The 16,799-nt window shown below is 38.9% G+C and overlaps 3 protein-coding genes across 4 annotated transcripts in view; 1 reads left to right on the top strand and 2 right to left on the bottom strand.

The window, feature by feature from the left end:
- The window catches only part of ccdc149a (coiled-coil domain containing 149a), a 29,344-nt gene extending 26,284 nt beyond the window's left edge, over positions 1-3,060 (bottom strand). Inside the window, exons 1-3 of the mRNA XM_062993168.1 lie at positions 3,013-3,060; positions 1,119-1,280; positions 958-996 (exon numbers count right to left, since the gene is read on the bottom strand). Coding sequence (XP_062849238.1) covers positions 958-996; positions 1,119-1,280; positions 3,013-3,060 — 249 coding nt within the window. The remainder of the gene's footprint in view (positions 1-957; positions 997-1,118; positions 1,281-3,012) is intronic.
- Positions 3,061-3,345: 285 nt separating this feature from the next.
- LOC134312298 (zinc finger MYM-type protein 1-like) lies at positions 3,346-8,068 on the top strand. Of its 2 annotated transcripts, XM_062994134.1 has the most exons (3): positions 3,346-3,590; positions 5,000-5,344; positions 5,782-8,068. In XM_062994134.1, exons 2-3 carry the CDS (start codon positions 5,002-5,004, stop codon positions 7,941-7,943), a joined length of 2,505 nt encoding a protein of 834 aa, XP_062850204.1. In that variant the 5' UTR covers positions 3,346-3,590; positions 5,000-5,001; the 3' UTR covers positions 7,944-8,068. The 2 variants fall into 2 exon arrangements, with proteins under 2 accessions (XP_062850204.1, XP_062850205.1); XM_062994135.1 differs by lacking the exon at positions 5,000-5,344 and having other exon boundaries at positions 3,349-3,590.
- Positions 8,069-12,994: 4,926 nt separating this feature from the next.
- On the bottom strand, positions 12,995-16,799 carry LOC134311908 (uncharacterized). Its single transcript, XM_062993557.1, has 6 exons — positions 15,782-16,799; positions 15,523-15,686; positions 15,211-15,431; positions 13,822-13,951; positions 13,346-13,446; positions 12,995-13,246 (listed from the first exon to the last, which is right to left on the bottom strand). The coding sequence occupies exons 1-6, from the start codon at positions 16,797-16,799 to the stop codon at positions 13,105-13,107; spliced, it is 1,776 nt and encodes a 591-aa protein (XP_062849627.1). The 3' UTR covers positions 12,995-13,104.

Here is a 16,799-nt window from a genome sequence, read left to right as displayed (position 1 = left end):
TATGTATGTGTGTGTGTGTCTCCGAGTCCATCAGTTCAGACTTGAGTTGAGGAGTCTGATGGCTTAAACTAAACGATTAAACTCTAATCAAAACTACTTTCACACAAACCCAAACATACTAGCCTCAAGGTCCAAGATTATGCAAGTTATGCACACAAGTACAACTGCAAAACCTTATTATTATCAGCCAGTACACCTTCTGAATGTTTTGCTAATTATTTTTGCTATACAGTAGGGGCCAAAAGTCTGAGACCACTAGTAAACATGCTTCAAGTTAGCATTTGTCTTTTTTAATACACAAATAATCAGCAGAACAATTCAAGTGAAAACATGTAAATGGATTTCAGAATTTATTAGTACTTGGCACTACTGAAAAGCAAGTAAGCACATGTGTAAAATGTCCATGAACGAAGGGTCAGATTAAGTCTTATCCTTTTTATGGAGACACATGCTCAGACAACATATAGCATGCGGAATTGATCTACTCATCAGAAGCTTATCCAGGTTAATACATTAATAGCTGTTGTTCACCTGTTACAAATATGGTCATATCCAATACTAAGTAAATACTAGTAATTCAGTTTGTTCATTATAATGTACTGGCCTCTATAGTTACCATAGCTGAATCCTTTTTCCTACATTTTTTATCAGTAATTTTTAATGTTACATTTACACCAACAGAACCCTGGTCCTGGTTTATGTAGAAATAACTGCCCAGGATTATTGTAGAAAAAAAGCTATCAAGTAGGCAGACTTTATTATTGTAAGGACTTTAAACTGTGGATTCAAAAGAGTATTTATTGACATTTGTGTACTTTATTGTGTTTGGTTTGAATCCACTGGAAATATAATGCTTAATTTGCTTTAAACATTTAGTTTTTATGATATTTAAAGTGATTGAATTTGATAGTAATTATTTAAAATAAATATTAATTATGATACTAATCACAGACTCACCTGATTGCGTTTATCTGGAGGTAATGCAGGATCTCCATCCTAAAACACATATTGGAAATTTCATTCAGCGGACATGGGGTTTTATATAAAATACTATACCATGTGGAGAATAAGCATTGCAAACATAATGAGATGTAGAATTAATGTTTCACAGGACATACAATAAGTTCTCTGTATTTTTTCTTCAGGCCCTGGTGTCTCTCGCGAAGCTGATTGGCCATCAGCTTGTACTGGTCTCGCTCCTGCTGACATGTGTCTAACTCTTCGGACAAAATCAAAAGGGCTTCCTTCTTACTGTCCAGCTTACGCCTGCAAATCAGAAACTGTAGAAATAAAAATACATTTAAATGCATTTATGTCTGTTACTGGGCTTTTTCATTCACAGCAATTTACCTGTCATTTTCATTTATACTATAGGTAAAGTTGAGCGAGTGCTTAGTTTTAATTTGACACTCCTGGAAAAGTAAATATTAGGCTTTGTTTAAGGGGAGGAGATAGGACTCCAAACTACTTCTTGTTTGCCTAAAGCAACTCTGAATCAAATGACGACAAGCTCAACAAACACTACAGGCGCAAATGACACACTTCCATGAGTCGAACTGCTGATCCGTTTCTTCTGCTTTTAACTTTTCAAGATTTGAGCTGACACCCATACCAGCAAACTAGGCTTCATAATTAAAAAGGAATATAAGCCTACTTGTTACTGGTGCAGCAAACTGGCAAGCATATTTTTTATACGCTGATACGCTAAAAACTGGCAAAGTAAAAAAACAAACATCATTAAGTGTATTAGTAAGGTGCTGGTCCACCAGAGCAGTTTACATAAACTAACAAAGACTTTACATCAAATACATCCTGGAAAGGGTGACATTCCATCAAAGGGCATTAGACACACAATCATACTGGGGGTAGTTTACAGTAGCCAATCCACCTACTGGTATGTTTTTGGGAAGTGGGCAGTAAATGAAGTACCTAGAGGAAACCAATGGGGCCAGTCACCCGAAAAACATACCAATCTACACAGTGCTTGGCTGACTTACAGTATATTGTTTGTTTTATTTTAACATCATGTTTCACACCCTTCGGTTACATCCACGACAGAAATGGTAGTTACTCATTACACAAGATTCATCAGACCACAAGGTTATATCGAACACAGTCACGGACAATTTAGTGTCTCCAATTTACCTCACTTGCATGTTTTTGGACTGTGGGAGGAAACCGGAGCACCCGGAGGAAACCCACGCAGACACGGGGAGAACATACAAACTCCACACAGAAAGGACCCGAACCGCCCCACCTGGGGATCGAACCCAGGACATTCTTGCTGTGAGGCGACAGTGCCGCCCAGGCTGATTTACAGAATGCACATGTTGCCAGTTCATTACAGGGTAAGGGGCAACTCAGTAAGTCCATCAACTGGCATGCTTTTGGGAGGTAAAAGAAAACAAAACTTGATAAACCACAGAGTTTTAGAGAACATGCTACACTACACACAGACAGTAACCAGAGGCAAGGATCGAACCCAGGAAATTCGATTTCATACTTAGGCTTCCCAGACAAACTATTAAACAGCCCCCACTCCCAAGCCACACCCTGTGACAATTTTGAGGTACTTTACCTGTCTATTCAAGGCTAATGAAATCATCCCCAACTTCACACCTATTACACCCCTTCTTTCATCTATCTCTAGTTAAGCATAAAGACAATACATACTTGATAATAAACATTAAACATTACTCATTTGAAAGTATTGCACAGAATATGAAATCATCAAAAACAGTTTAACACATTTAATAAAGCACAACCTGAAGGCACACCTGCAATTACTTGGCACTCTGTGTAGGGTGTATTCCTGCTTTGTTGTTTTGCAAGTAGTGCTTTAAGGCGCCGTACCCACCGTGGTCCTGATCAGTATGACCAGCGTGATAGAGTATGGTGTGTATAGAAGTTTAATACATGAAATCAGCAGGTTGTGATGTTTACTCTGCCCCATATGTTACACTGTCATCACAACGAGCTTCTTTTCTTATCCTGCAGATATTAAACACTCACCTCGTTCACTAAACCTTGCCAGTCGCTTTCAGTTCTTCTGGAGTCCATTGTGTCAGCATTTAGCGATAGGTAGTTACATATTTTAGTAGCCTTATAGTAGCCTATGTGAAGCACCAAAACAGCCTCTAACGTCGCTTTTAGCTCTGGGAGTCGATCCCAAAGATTCAATTTACCGAATCTACATTGTGATTCCCCGAGTCTAGGATTTGGAGTCTATTTCATAGAGGTAAGTGAATCGACTCAACTTCGCATACAATGTCAATGTCACTTAAAAGCAACGATAATAAGATGCTTCGTGTTTAAATGGTTTACTGACTTGCATGGGCGGATCTACCGGGGTGGCATAGGGTGGCACATGCCACCCTAAAAGAAAGCCTTGCCACCCCTGCTGCCACCCCAGTTGGCAGCAACGAATTAAAAGAAAAGTTATGGCCAATTTGACATTTACGAGCGCGAATCTCCAATGTCCGACTGCAGTGAACGCTGCACGAGATAACGTCAGAGAGGCGCGGTGCGTCAGATTGGCGCGAAGCGAGGGAGCCAGGAGTCGCGAGGAAAGGAGACACGGGAGGAAAGAGGTAAAAACTGAGTAACTGTCTATCAAGAAATTAAATTATAATTAAAGCACAGTGCTAGTATAGTTGCGATGCTGATTTTGAGATGATAAAAATCAGGTTGAAGAACGTTATTTCGCTAACTATACACAGACATCCCAAGTTGCAAAAACTAATTTCAGTGAGGTACCCCCGGACCTCGACCCCGACCCCCCAAGCCCCCCAAAAAAAAGCTAAAAAAGCCTCTGCACACATGAAAGTATATGGGTGATAACAGAACTTTTAGGAGCTGCTAACTGAGCTACTAAGCTAACTGTTCGCGTCACAAACACATTAATGTGTACTGTAGTGCACTAGATTGTGTGAAAGATAATAGATTTATGTTCCCTACATAGTGCACTAGATTGTATAGCAGATCACGGATTTATGTTCCCTACATAGTGCACTAGATAGTGTATTAGATAACGCATTCATGTTCACTACATAGTGCACTAGAAAGTATAACTAGATAATGATTTGTGTTCCTTACATAGTGCACTAGATAGTGTATTACATAATTAATTATGTTCCCTACATAGTGCACTAGATTGTATATCAGATAGCGGATTTATGTTCCCTACTTAGTGCACTAGACAGTATATTAGACAATTGATTTATGTTCCCTACACAGTGCGCTAGATTGTGTATTATAAAACGGATAGTTCCGGTCCTAAAATCTGATTGGCTGAGCCGCGCTCTAAGCCGTTGTAAAATCCCCGATAAACGCACACCTAGGACCACCTTACATCATTCCATATTAATACGCCACTGAATAGAAAAAGTTAATGTTATTTTCGCCCTCATGTTGCCTAGCAACACTGTTAATCGAACTATTTTGCGTCGCGGAAGAATGCTTTATTGTAAGTTTATACACAATAAATACATTTATGAATTAAACATTGTTGTATTTATTGTATTTTATGTTGACCGCCGTTTTATAAAAGCAATAAGCCACTCGAGACCGTGCGTTACTGCTATGATTTTAGCACGGGAAAGAAGTTTTAGGCACTCTGCTTCGCGTCGTGCCAAAACGTCATCCCCGTGCTAAAATCACAGTAACGCACGGCCTCTCGTGGCTTATTGCTTTATCAGATAACGGATTTAATACGCGATCGGGGAAAAAAGTTTGTCGCCTGCATGCACGTGTGTGTTTGTGTGTGCGTGCTCTTGGCCGCTCGTTCTGGATTCCGGGAGATTTTATCTGACTTGCGGGCATCAGGGAGCCGCTATGTATATACGGGAGACTCCCGGAACTTCCAGGAGACTTGGGATGTCTGTTAACATGTAATGTTAGCTAGGTCTGACGTTAGTTCTGTGTAAAGTAGGCTATAAAAGCTAATATTGATTCAACGTCTGTCAAGGAAAACATTGTAAAGTTACTTTGAATCTTACAGAAATGAAGAGGAAGGGTAGCATACATAGTTTTTTCTCACCAAAGAGAGAGGTGACCGAAATAGAAAATGAACAACTGAGCAAGGTAAACAGTAAAGATGAGGTGGAAGGAGAGAGAGAAGAGAAGGATAAGGTGGAAGGAGAGAGAGGAGGGCAACAGAAACGTGACAGAGATAGAATAGGCCAAGGCAACCAGGGACAGGAGGAGGTAGGAGAACACCATAGCGGTGAAGATATGGAGGAGGGAGAAAGCGAGAGACAAGATAACACACAGGGCTCAGACAGTGAAAGGGAAAGGAGAGTGCCTGAGCCATCACCAACGATCTCCAGTCGAGTTGGTCCACATGGTATGGAAATTGTTGCTGCATAGTTTACTAAGTTACATATGAATAAGAACAACAAATGACAAAAACGGACATTTTGCTGTAAGGTGTATTTAAGAGACATTGCTTAGACTTCTTCAAATAAATATAAATATTCATGTTTGCTTAAATATGAATAATTGGGGAAACTTGTAAGTGTGAAAGTGTGATGAGATGGGGACAGAGTTTTAATATTTTGTGTACAATGTATTTTAGATCTATTGCTAAGGTTAAATTCCAAAATTACACAAATAAACCTAAAAATACTCTCCAGGCAAAAATGTTAGTGTGTGCTAACACAGTCTGATAGTTATAACTAATCAATGACAGTTCCAAATTGATTATGTTTTTACTAGTTGTTATATTGTATTATTAGTTCAGATGTAATGCAGTTTGAATCTTTCCTCCCCTCCATCTTCTAGACGTATCCAAGTCCAGGTGTGAGGTGCCAGTGCAGCCAATGCGAGAGAGTTTCCCTAAGACCCTTCAGGGAGGAGCCAGGAGAAGCTTCCGTAGCGACTGGTACAAATCTCATCCCTGGTTAGAATACTCGCAATCCAAAGATGCAGCTTACTGTTTTGCTTGTAGGCATTTTTCCCTCCCCGATGCTCCAAGGACTGTTTTCACCTCATTCGAGGGTTATCGTAACTGGAAAAAGGCTACAATGAAAGACAGTGGTTTCTGTTCTCATGCCAGATCTGAAGGCCATGTAAATGCAATGTTTGCATGGACAGAGAACAAGAAAATTATGGATAAAAATACCTCAATGTTTGGACTAATGGATGAGCAAAAAAAGAAGCAGGTGGCTGAAAATCAATACTACATTAAAACATTAGCTGAAATTTTAGTTCTAACAGCCACAGAAAACATAGCACAGCGGGGTCACAGGGAGTCTCTCGACTCAGAAAAAAAGGGTGTTTTTCTGTCTATGTTAGACTTGCTGGGTAACCATAACCCCATCATTAAAAAAAGACTTGAACAACAAGTTAAAAATGCAAAATACACCAGTAAAACAATACAGAATGAAATACTTGAGTGCTTGGCTGCAATGGTCAAAGAGGAAATCATCCAGGAAGTTAAAACGAGCAAGCAGTTTTCAGTTATTGTTGATGAAACTAAAGATGTTAAGAAAAAAGAGCAAATATCATTTGTTCTGAGATATTTTTACAACGGTGTGGTTCATGAGAGTTTTCTGGAGTTTGAAGTGGCAGAACACCTGGATGCTGCCAGCTTAAGTGACAAGATTATATGCTTCCTTGAGAAGCATGGGCTGGAGTACAAGAAAAACCTTGTAGGCCAGGGCTATGATGGCGCGGCAGTGATGCGCGGGGCACATGCAGGTGTTCAAGCAAAAATAAAAGAAGTAGCCAAACATGCCTTCTATGTTCACTGTAGTGCACACTGCTTGAACTTAGTTATAGTAGACGCTGTAAAAAGTGTGGCAGATGCAGGAAACTTCTTCTCATTATTGGAACGACTGTATGTATTCATGTCTGGGTCTTATGTACATAACAAATGGCTGGAAGTGCAGCGGGAGATGTTTGATGGTGCACCAAGGGAACTCCAACAGCTAAGTGATACACGTTGGGCCTGTAGGCACATAGCATGTCGCAATGTTATGGACAGGTTGCCTGCAATAGTACAGGTGCTTGAAGAGATCGCATCTGAGAACCATCCACAAAGAGCTGTTGAAGCAAGAGGGATATTGGCTCAAATTGATCTGAATTTTGCTGGATCTCTTGTTCTGTTCAAAAAGGTCCTGAGTGACTCCAAATTTTTATCAGACATGCTCCAGTCTAAAACAGTGGACTATGCCAAGGCTGTTGAACTTATTGAAGCACTTAAAGAGACACTGATCCAGTACCGTAGTCAAGCGTCTTTTGAGGAAATGTGGAGTGAAACACTAGATTTATGTCAGCGAAGTAACATTGATACAACTCAGCGAAAACCAAAGAGGCCAAGACAGACAGCAAAGGTGCTTCAGGATACTGTCATCCACTCCACCTTGGGACAGCATGTAGTTCCAGATAGCAAACACACCTTTTGTGTCTCTGTGTACTATCCAGTTCTGGATAACATGATTGGAGAAATAGGAAGAAGATTTTCTAACACAAATTGTCAAATTATGCAGGGTGTCCAGGCACTAAATCCGTCAAGTCCAACTTTTTTGAGGGAGGAGGCTGTTCTGTTATTGGCTGAAGCTTATGATTCAAATATTGAGGATCTCAAACACGAGTTACATCAGACAAAAAGAGTACTAGACAGAAAAAAGGGGGAAAAGGAGAGTCCTACCACTTTAATGGAGTTCACTCAGTTTTTGGACCCATACCAGGATGTTTTTTATGAGTTGTTCAGGTTGTGTAAAATAGCAGTTGTTTTACCTGTGAGCAGTGCATCCTGTGAACGAAGTTTTTCATCTCTCAGGCTCATAAAGACTTATTTGCGGTCTACTATGACAGAAAAGAGACTATCAAGTTTGGCTGTACTCAGCATTGAATCAAAACGCACAAAAGCATTAGACCTAGATAAATTTGTTAAGCGTTTTGCTGAGCAAAATGGAAATCGCCGCATTCAGCTGTTATAGTGTTGTTGTTATTGTTGTTGTTTTTAATGTCTCTTTCGTATATACAGTATAAATCTGTTCAAGCTACTAAGGGACAAATGGGGAGAATGTGTGTTTCGAGTAAAAAATAAAAGCAATGTCCAGTACCTTGTTTGAGTGCCATGACCCATTTATTTCCACAGTGTATTTATGCTCACCTTAGTACAGCTCAGTCCATAGATCTTCATGGGTACGTTTTTCTTTGGATAGTTTCTTCTTGTACAAATGCTGGCTGCAACGCTGCCACTCTGACCCTTTTGAAGTGTGTACATACTATTTCTCATCAAACTGTGATTAAATTCAGTATAAATACGTCTGCCATATGTTGCCACCCCTCAAAAATTCCTGCCCCCCTCTCGCCACCCCATGAATATTTTTCTAGATCCGCCCCTGCTGACTTGGGATTCAAGGATTCATTGTCAAACATTATACGCAGTTGTTAAATCTGTAATACTATATTTAACTTAATGAAACGTTTTAATAACTTCATTATTAAAGGCATTTAGAAAACAGTTTTAACCACACTATAAAAGTCCGTATTTGTACATGGTGCTATCAGGGGCGTTTCTTATGTTCAGTTTCCAGTATTGTACTCGTTTCATGAAACAGCAATTTATCTATAATGGAATATTTTTACTACAATATAATACTTTTTAAATATCTACGATTTATAGAATATTGTTACAAGTTAAAGCCATCATAGCGTCTTGTTTGTATTCAGTCATAATTGTAAGTCGCTTTTCGAAAGTGTTTACATGGTAAATTGCAACTGAATGGAGCCGTTTTGGTATGAAATGAGTCGGTTCTTTTGACGAGTAAAGCCAACTAATATGACTCACTGAAAAGAGCCAAAATGCCACGACTTTCAGGATACAGTCAGAGCAAACTGGATATTACTGTTTGGAGTCGACTCTTAAAATTAACTTTAAATTTCTGCAGTCGAATAGTTCTCGCTTTGATCATTTGTGGAAAGCTTTTTCTTTAGGTCAGAAATGTAAAAATGTGTCGTTTCTATACTACATACTACACCAATATATACTGTATACTACATTATACTGGAGGTATTACAAAGTGTAGTACGCATCATGCGACCATTGTAACTTGCTATAACAGTCACTCGGTGGCGCTGTTTCTTCATAAATACCTTGGACCTCGACATTTATTTTTCAATTAATTGTGAATCTTAAATATTTGACATTTCCTTCAGGTTAAAGCAGAAAGTAATATAAATAAGTGGCAGTAAGGATTAATTCACAAAGTTGAATGCGTTCATCTGGACACAAGTTTGTGTGAAGAGGGAACGATCATCTCTGAACCGGGGAGGGGGCCTGAGAGTACATCTCTCACCATCTTACAACGCCATAATAGGAACTATACCCCAATCATGTGTGAAAGGCACACATGACCATTGTAATTAATGGTCATTGTGATTTGCATATGGACCTGATCACCGGTTCCATTGTTATGCAATTGGCTGCATATACAGGTCCTTCTCAAAAAATTAGCATATTGTGATAAAGTTCATTATTTTCCATAATGTAATGATAAAAATTAAACTTTCATATATTTTAGATTCATTGCACACCAACTGAAATATTTCAGGTCTTTTATTGTTTTAATACTGATGATTTTGGCATACAGCTCATGAAAACCCAAAATTCTCAAAAAATTAGCATATCATGAAAAGGTTCTCTAAACGAGCTATTAACCTAATCATCTGAATCAACGAATTAACTCTAAACACCTGCAAAAGATTCCTGAGGCTTTTAAAAACTCCCAGCCTGGTTCATTACTCAAAACTGCAATCATGGGTAAGACTGCCGACCTGACTGCTGTCCAGAAGGCCATCATTGACACCCTCAAGCAAGAGGGTAAGACACAGAAAGAAATTTCTGAACGAATAGGCTGTTCCCAAAGTGCTGTATCAAGGCACCTCAGTGGGAAGTCTGTGGGAAGGAAAAAGTGTGGCAGAAAACGCTGCACAACGAGAAGAGGTGACCGGACCCTGAGGAAGATTGTGGAGAAGGGCCGATTCCAGACCTTGGGGGACCTGCGGAAGCAGTGGACTGAGTCTGGAGTAGAAACATCCAGAGCCACCGTGCACAGGCGTGTGCAGGAAATGGGCTACAGGTGCCGCATTCCCCAGGTCAAGCCACTTTTGAACCAGAAACAGCAGCACTGGACTGTTGCTCAGTGGTCCAAAGTACTGTTTTCGGATGAAAGCAAATTTTGCATGTCATTCGGAAATCAAGGTGCCAGAGTCTGGAGGAAGACTGGGGAGAAGGAAATGCCAAAATGCCTGAAGTCCAGTGTCAAGTACCCACAGTCAGTGATGGTCTGGGGTGCCATGTCAGCTGCTGGTGTTGGTCCACTGTGTTTTATCAAGGGCAGGGTCAATGCAGCTAGCTATCAGGAGATTTTGGAGCACTTCATGCTTCCATCTGCTGAAAAGCTTTATGGAGATGAAGATTTCATTTTTCAGCACGACCTGGCACCTGCTCACAGTGCCAAAACCACTGGTGAATGGTTTACTGACCATGGTATTACTGTGCTCAATTGGCCTGCCAACTCTCCTGACCTGAACCCCATAGAGAATCTGTGGGATATTGTGAAGAGAAAGTTGAGAGACACAAGACCCAACACTCTGGATGAGCTTAAGGCCACTATCGAAGCATCCTGGGCCTCCATAACACCTCAGCAGTGCCACAGGCTGATTGCCTCCATGCCACGCCGCATTGAAGCAGTCATTTCTGCAAAAGGATTCCCGACCAAGTATTGAGTGCATAACTGAACATAATTATTTGAAGGTTGACTTTTTTTGTATTAAAAACACTTTTCTTTTATTGGTCGGATGAAATATGCTAATTTTTTGAGATAGGAATTTTGGGTTTTCATGAGCTGTATGCCAAAATCATCAGTATTAAAACAATAAAAGACCTGAAATATTTCAGTTGGTGTGCAATGAATCTAAAATATATGAAAGTTTAATTTTTATCATTACATTATGGAAAATAATGAACATTATCACAATATGCTAATTTTTTGAGAAGGACCTGTACATGTACACATGTATACACCTACAACGACAAGCAGACTATAGGGTCAGAATTAGCTCACAGGAGTGAGAGGCTTTCTTCTTCTAGCTAACTCTCCGTAACGTTCAACATTTTGGGTGTACTGATATTCTTATCTAATCACCATGGTTGTTGACAGGAAAGGTGTGGTAACTTAACACTGTTAACTTTGTCAGCAGTTTCTGACAAAGTCAAACCAGTCTGACAGGCAAACCAAAAAGCCATGGTCAGAGTCACTCAGATCACATTTTTGATATGTGATGTGACCATTAAGTTCTAGAACCCTGTCTATATAATTATATGCACTGTCAGTCACAAGGTAGCACCACAACTGTTGTTGTAACTATAAATGTTTTCTCATGAAACATATAATTAAGTGATTTTTATACATATTTTAGCTTGGTTTATTGGTACCATTGACTGTATAATTCAAATTCGTGTGCATTAGAAATAAGGTTTAAAAAGTGTAACTATACCAGTTAGCATTAACCTTTTAACAGAATAACATTTTTATTACATAAAGAATAACAAAATTTTCTTACCTGACAATCATCTATGGTTGACCAATAATAGAGCTTGTGTCCCATCAAGATATAAAATACACCAACTAGTTTTATATCAACATGTCTTCATGCTTTATGGATTAAAAACAGTAAATGTGACAGAATTGTAAAACAGTAAGATGACCATAAACAAATTAAGAAAAATAAAGATGCACTCAGTATGTTTTCATTGACAGCATTAGCGTGGATACCATATATATTTTTAAAACTTTATATATTTTATGAAGTTTCACTTCATGATACACAATATCCACATCATTTTTGCAAAAAATGTTAGACAGATCCACATGTGCAGAGTTTAATATGCAATCAGACTCCATACCTATAGGGCGGCACGGTGGCTAAGTGTGTAGCACTGTCACCTCACAGCAAGAAGGTCGATCTTCTGGGTTCGATCCCCAGGTGGGGCGGTCCTTTCTGTGTGGAGTTTGCATGTTCTCCCCGTGTCCATGTGGGTTTCCTCCGGGTGCTCCGGTTTCCTCCCACAGTCCAAAGACATACACGTGAGGTGAATTGGAGACACTAAATTGTCCAGGACTGTGTTCGATATAACATTGTGAACTGATGAACCTTGTGTAATGAGTAACTATCATTCCTGTCATGAATGTAACCAAAGTGTAAAACATGACGTTAAAATCCTAATAAACAAACAAACTCCATACCTATATAAACTGGCTTCACACTTTGTGATTTTAATGCCCAATATATTCTTCATTCATTATTTAAATCATACAAACGCATCAGAACATTTTTTTGTTTGGTTTAGAAACTCCGAATGCTTCTTGTAAACATACTGTAGCTGGTGCATGTGAACTGGGGGTGGGTAGGAGTGTGTTTCCAAATGGTGTTCTTGTCTGTACAGACTGTAGCTGCTCTCTCAGTTGGATTAGTAGTTAAAATATATTAAATAAATTAAATTAAATTTTTTAACTGACAGCATTAAACAATGACATCTGGTTGATTACTGACATTACTAGCTCTTGGTATGGTCTTTAGTCTAACCAGTACAAATGAACCTCACATGACTTTAAACTGTCATACATCATCGTGCAAAATTTAAGAAACAAAAGTTCAGAGACCCCAGAGAAAAAAAAACTAAACGGTAGCAAATCTCCTAAACCTCGACCCTCTGATCCCCCCTTCTATTATTTTGTTTGAAAACTCTATGAAAAATGTCATCTTTATTTATACTTTACAGTAGCACACTTTTAAAAGTATTTACGCTTAATCATATTAAAGAGTTCAGTGTAGCTGGGAAGAAATTTTAACCAAAAGAGAGAATTTTTACCAAAAAGCTAGTGATATACATAAAATGCAAAAGTTAATTGTAAAATTAGTCTTAATTAGGATTTCAGTAATATGTATACAGTAAGTACTGTAAATCATTACATCTTTAAACATACTATAAGTAAACTATGCATTTTTGATACTCTTTGGTGCTATGTCTGATAGTAACTTAAAAACGCATCATTACTTTCATTGAACTCTGCATTTAAATATGCAGTATTATTGAATCACTGATACTGAGCAAAGCCATTTCCTCAGAGCAGGTCTGGCGTTCCATCCTCTCTTTTTGGCAAACTTGAAAACAGTTCGAAAAAGGTCAGGGAATAAGGTCATCAAGTTTATTTTCTCTGCATCATCAGAGCTACACAGACAGAAAGAAATCAATGAGCTATAGAACAGCACATATAAATGTAATTATATGAATATGTTGTAAACTTAAATAAATATTTTGGCAACTTACTAATGCTCATGCAGATTTCGTATGAACCTCAGCAAGCCTAGGAGGTTATTCGGGTAAGCCTTTTTCTTGCCATCCAGTTTCTGAACAAGCTCAGAGGGTAACTGTGAAAACAAATATTATATGTAACTAATCTCACTAAAAGCTATGTAGAAGTAAGAGTACAAAACAAAAGCAGTAGATCTAGTAGTTAAAATACAATTACACATTTATCATTGTTAAACCTGTTTTGAACAGTTCCTGCTTTGCACTTTACCGCAGCTACCATTTGTTATTGTGTTTGTAGGTCAGTTTGTCATTCTAAGGTTGGTGAGTATCCCTCTGGCAGTAAAGCCAGAAATGAACTCTTCTTTTCACCAGTTTCAAACTAAATTCAAACTATATTGGGTCCTGTCCTAGTAGGGTTCTGTTCCCAACCACCTTAAAAAAAACTAAATTTCTCTGTCTAGTATTTAATTGTGAATTCTGGTAAGACTTACTTTTGCCTTCCAGTCAGAAAACGTTTTTCCCACTGTAATATCCTCCACAGCTTGAAGAAGCTCACTATCAGCATTACGACAGTTTTCCACCTCTGTTGCATTTCCAAGCTTTCTTAAGTACTCCACCTTCCTGAAGAAAGCAGAACATGTATAAAGCAATGCAATAGGCTGTTGTTATTTATTTGATTCTAAACATTTTTAACGTACAGACACATCATATTACACTGCTAGGCCCAACATAAGATCCCTCCCCAATATTTTTTTGTTAAATTTTTAAAAAAATGTTTGCATTTTCTCCCTTTTTCTCCCCATTTAGCTTCCTCTCTGCCTATGCCGAACCCTGCCCTGACCGAGGAGATCGAAGCTAACCCACATCCCCGCCGACATGCCGCATGCGTAGTGTAGGCGCCTCTAATCAGCCAGCAGAGATCCGGCTCTTTGTCCCGCCCCCAACTGAACAACAGGCCAATCATTGTTCATATTGGCACTCAGCCTCAAGCCGGTAAGGCAGAGCTGGATTCGATACCATGTATTCCAGATCCAGCTCTGGTTGCAGCGTGTGCTTTTTACCACTGCGCCACATGAGCGGCATCACCCCCCCAATATTTTGAATATATTGTGCATGTCATATTTTAAACACTGATCTGATTGTATATAATCATAGTTCGCAGACGACTGGGTTGAAATGTCTCCAAAACAACAAGGTGTGCTCACAGGTAGCCATGCTGATAATTCACTGACGGAAATCTGATAATGGGCAAACCACAAACCCCTGACAGGGTGTTAGATCGCCAAGACTAATTGCTGCCAGAAAACAACAAAAGATATAGTAACTCAAATTGTAGACCCTTTTATTACTGGTGATGCAGGCCATTTAAAATGCTAATGCTAACTCCTGTCCACCATCACTTACCCAGGGATGAGATGGCACAAAAAGACAATCCACCTTGCAATATGCAAGGAATTGTTGGCACCAGGACACACTTACGGTAGAGGTATTGTTTAATCAATGCCTCAGCTGTTGACAGCATATTTGGTGTGTGGTCCTTGTCTTTCCAATTTATCTAAGTGTAGGTTACTAAATGGTGTGGTAATTTCAATAAGCAGCAAATTCTTTACTGTTCAACAACTTGTGACACTGTCTGTATTGGTGACAATTTTAAAGAATAACAATATTTGAAGCGCAGCTGTTTATTAAGCTAACGCTGGTTCAAATCTGAGCAGTGCCATAGGCCAGCCCAGAAGCCGACAGTGGAGTGTTGCTGCCTTGTACCCAGTAGTACCAGACCTGCTGCAGGTGATAAATGAAATGAAATAAACAATATTTGCTAAAACGTCTATTAAAAATGAATTACTATCAATAAATAATTTACTTAAACTATGTCTTACTTTTCATCTGTCCAAAAGAATGGGTGAACCAGGGTGTCCTCAACTTTAGGTCTGTCTCTTGGATCATGGTTAATCATCCACTCCACTAGGTCATTTGCTACCTCATCCTCCACATGTTCCAGAGAGTACTTTCCAGTAAAAATGTTTAACTCACACATTAAACCTTTGCCAAATGGATGGTGTCCCCGAGAAAGGATATAATATACTAACATACCTGCTACCTAAAACATAAAAAACATTAAAGAACTTTCATATTTCTTATCATTCAAAAATATGTTCTTTGTATTCATTTTGGATTGCAGTTGTTGAAACCTGAATGTCGGAACTTCTCTTGTAGCCACTGTTACAGTCTTCATCAAGAGTCTCTCTAGCTTTCCAGCACTTTGTTCCAGCAGGGCTAGTGCGCAAAGTTGTCTGCTCCAAACTCAATCTCCGACTAATGCCAAAATCAGCTAATCTTGCCTTACCAGTTATATCTGTTAGAAAAAAATTTTATACACAAAATGTCACCATACGTTTTTAAAATCATGTTATATATAAATCTTTAAACTATAATTAGTATGACTCTTACCAATGAGAACATTTTGGGGTTTAATGTCCCGATGCAACACTTTGATATCTGGGTCGTGAAGAACTTTAAGACTATAAAGAACTTCTTTTATAATTTTCCTCAGAACATCCAGCTGCTGAGAATGGTCACTTGGCAGATGGTGTTGGATGTATTCCTCCAGTGTGTATTCACAAAGTTGAAGGACAAGATATCCAAAGTTGTCATCCTCCTCAAAGTCCACATATCTCACAATACAAGGGTGGTCAAGCTGTGGAAGTCGTAAAAACTCCTCCTCATTTTTAAGATCTTCATAATTGGACTTTAGCATTCTTTTAACAGCCACCTCTGTGCCATCATCTCTTAAACCAAGATAAACCTCTGTCCCATCACTTCCTTTAGCTATTTGGAATTCAGGGCTAACCCCAATTGTGAGACTTCTCAATCTGTAGATATTACTTGCTTCTAAGTTAGCAAGTTTCTCCAACTTGGGCTTCCAGCGTTGGCTGACTGAGTGCCATTTTCTTGGCATTGGTTTCTCTGTGTGTAGTTCAGATGGTTGCACAGTTGAATTTGATTCCTCAACTGATGTTTTTGAAGTACATGGGTCATCTTTCTCCTTTGATTCTTGTTCATTATTTTTTGAAGAAAGTTCCTCTTGGTCATATTTTTTCTTCTTCTTTTTCTTCTTTTTTTTACTCTTTGATGATTGGCAGTGTATTCCAGCAGTTGAACTGTCTAAAGCCCTTAAGTCTTTAGGGCGTCTAAGCTTTGTGTTCAGAGTTTGCAGTTTTTCCTTAATAACATCCTCTGTCTTAATCTCTGCAGCAAGTAGTACCTTATCAGGCACCGAATCTAATCCACATGAATGAATATGTTCTGGGATCAACTCATAAAGAGAAGCAAACAAACGGTAAGCAAGAATGCTACTGTCAAGTAAACATTGGGGTTTGGTGAAAGGCATAAGACCAATGCATAGTTTCTCTAGAACAGAATTGTCGAGTTCATCAACACTGGGTTTTTTCTTTGAGGACTTGTCCAT

Source organism: Trichomycterus rosablanca, chromosome 4 (genome assembly GCF_030014385.1).
Source record: "Trichomycterus rosablanca isolate fTriRos1 chromosome 4, fTriRos1.hap1, whole genome shotgun sequence".
Taxonomy (NCBI): domain Eukaryota; kingdom Metazoa; phylum Chordata; class Actinopteri; order Siluriformes; family Trichomycteridae; genus Trichomycterus; species Trichomycterus rosablanca.
The sequence above is the reverse complement of the archived record's forward strand: the minus strand, read 5'-3'. Positions and strand labels throughout refer to the sequence as shown.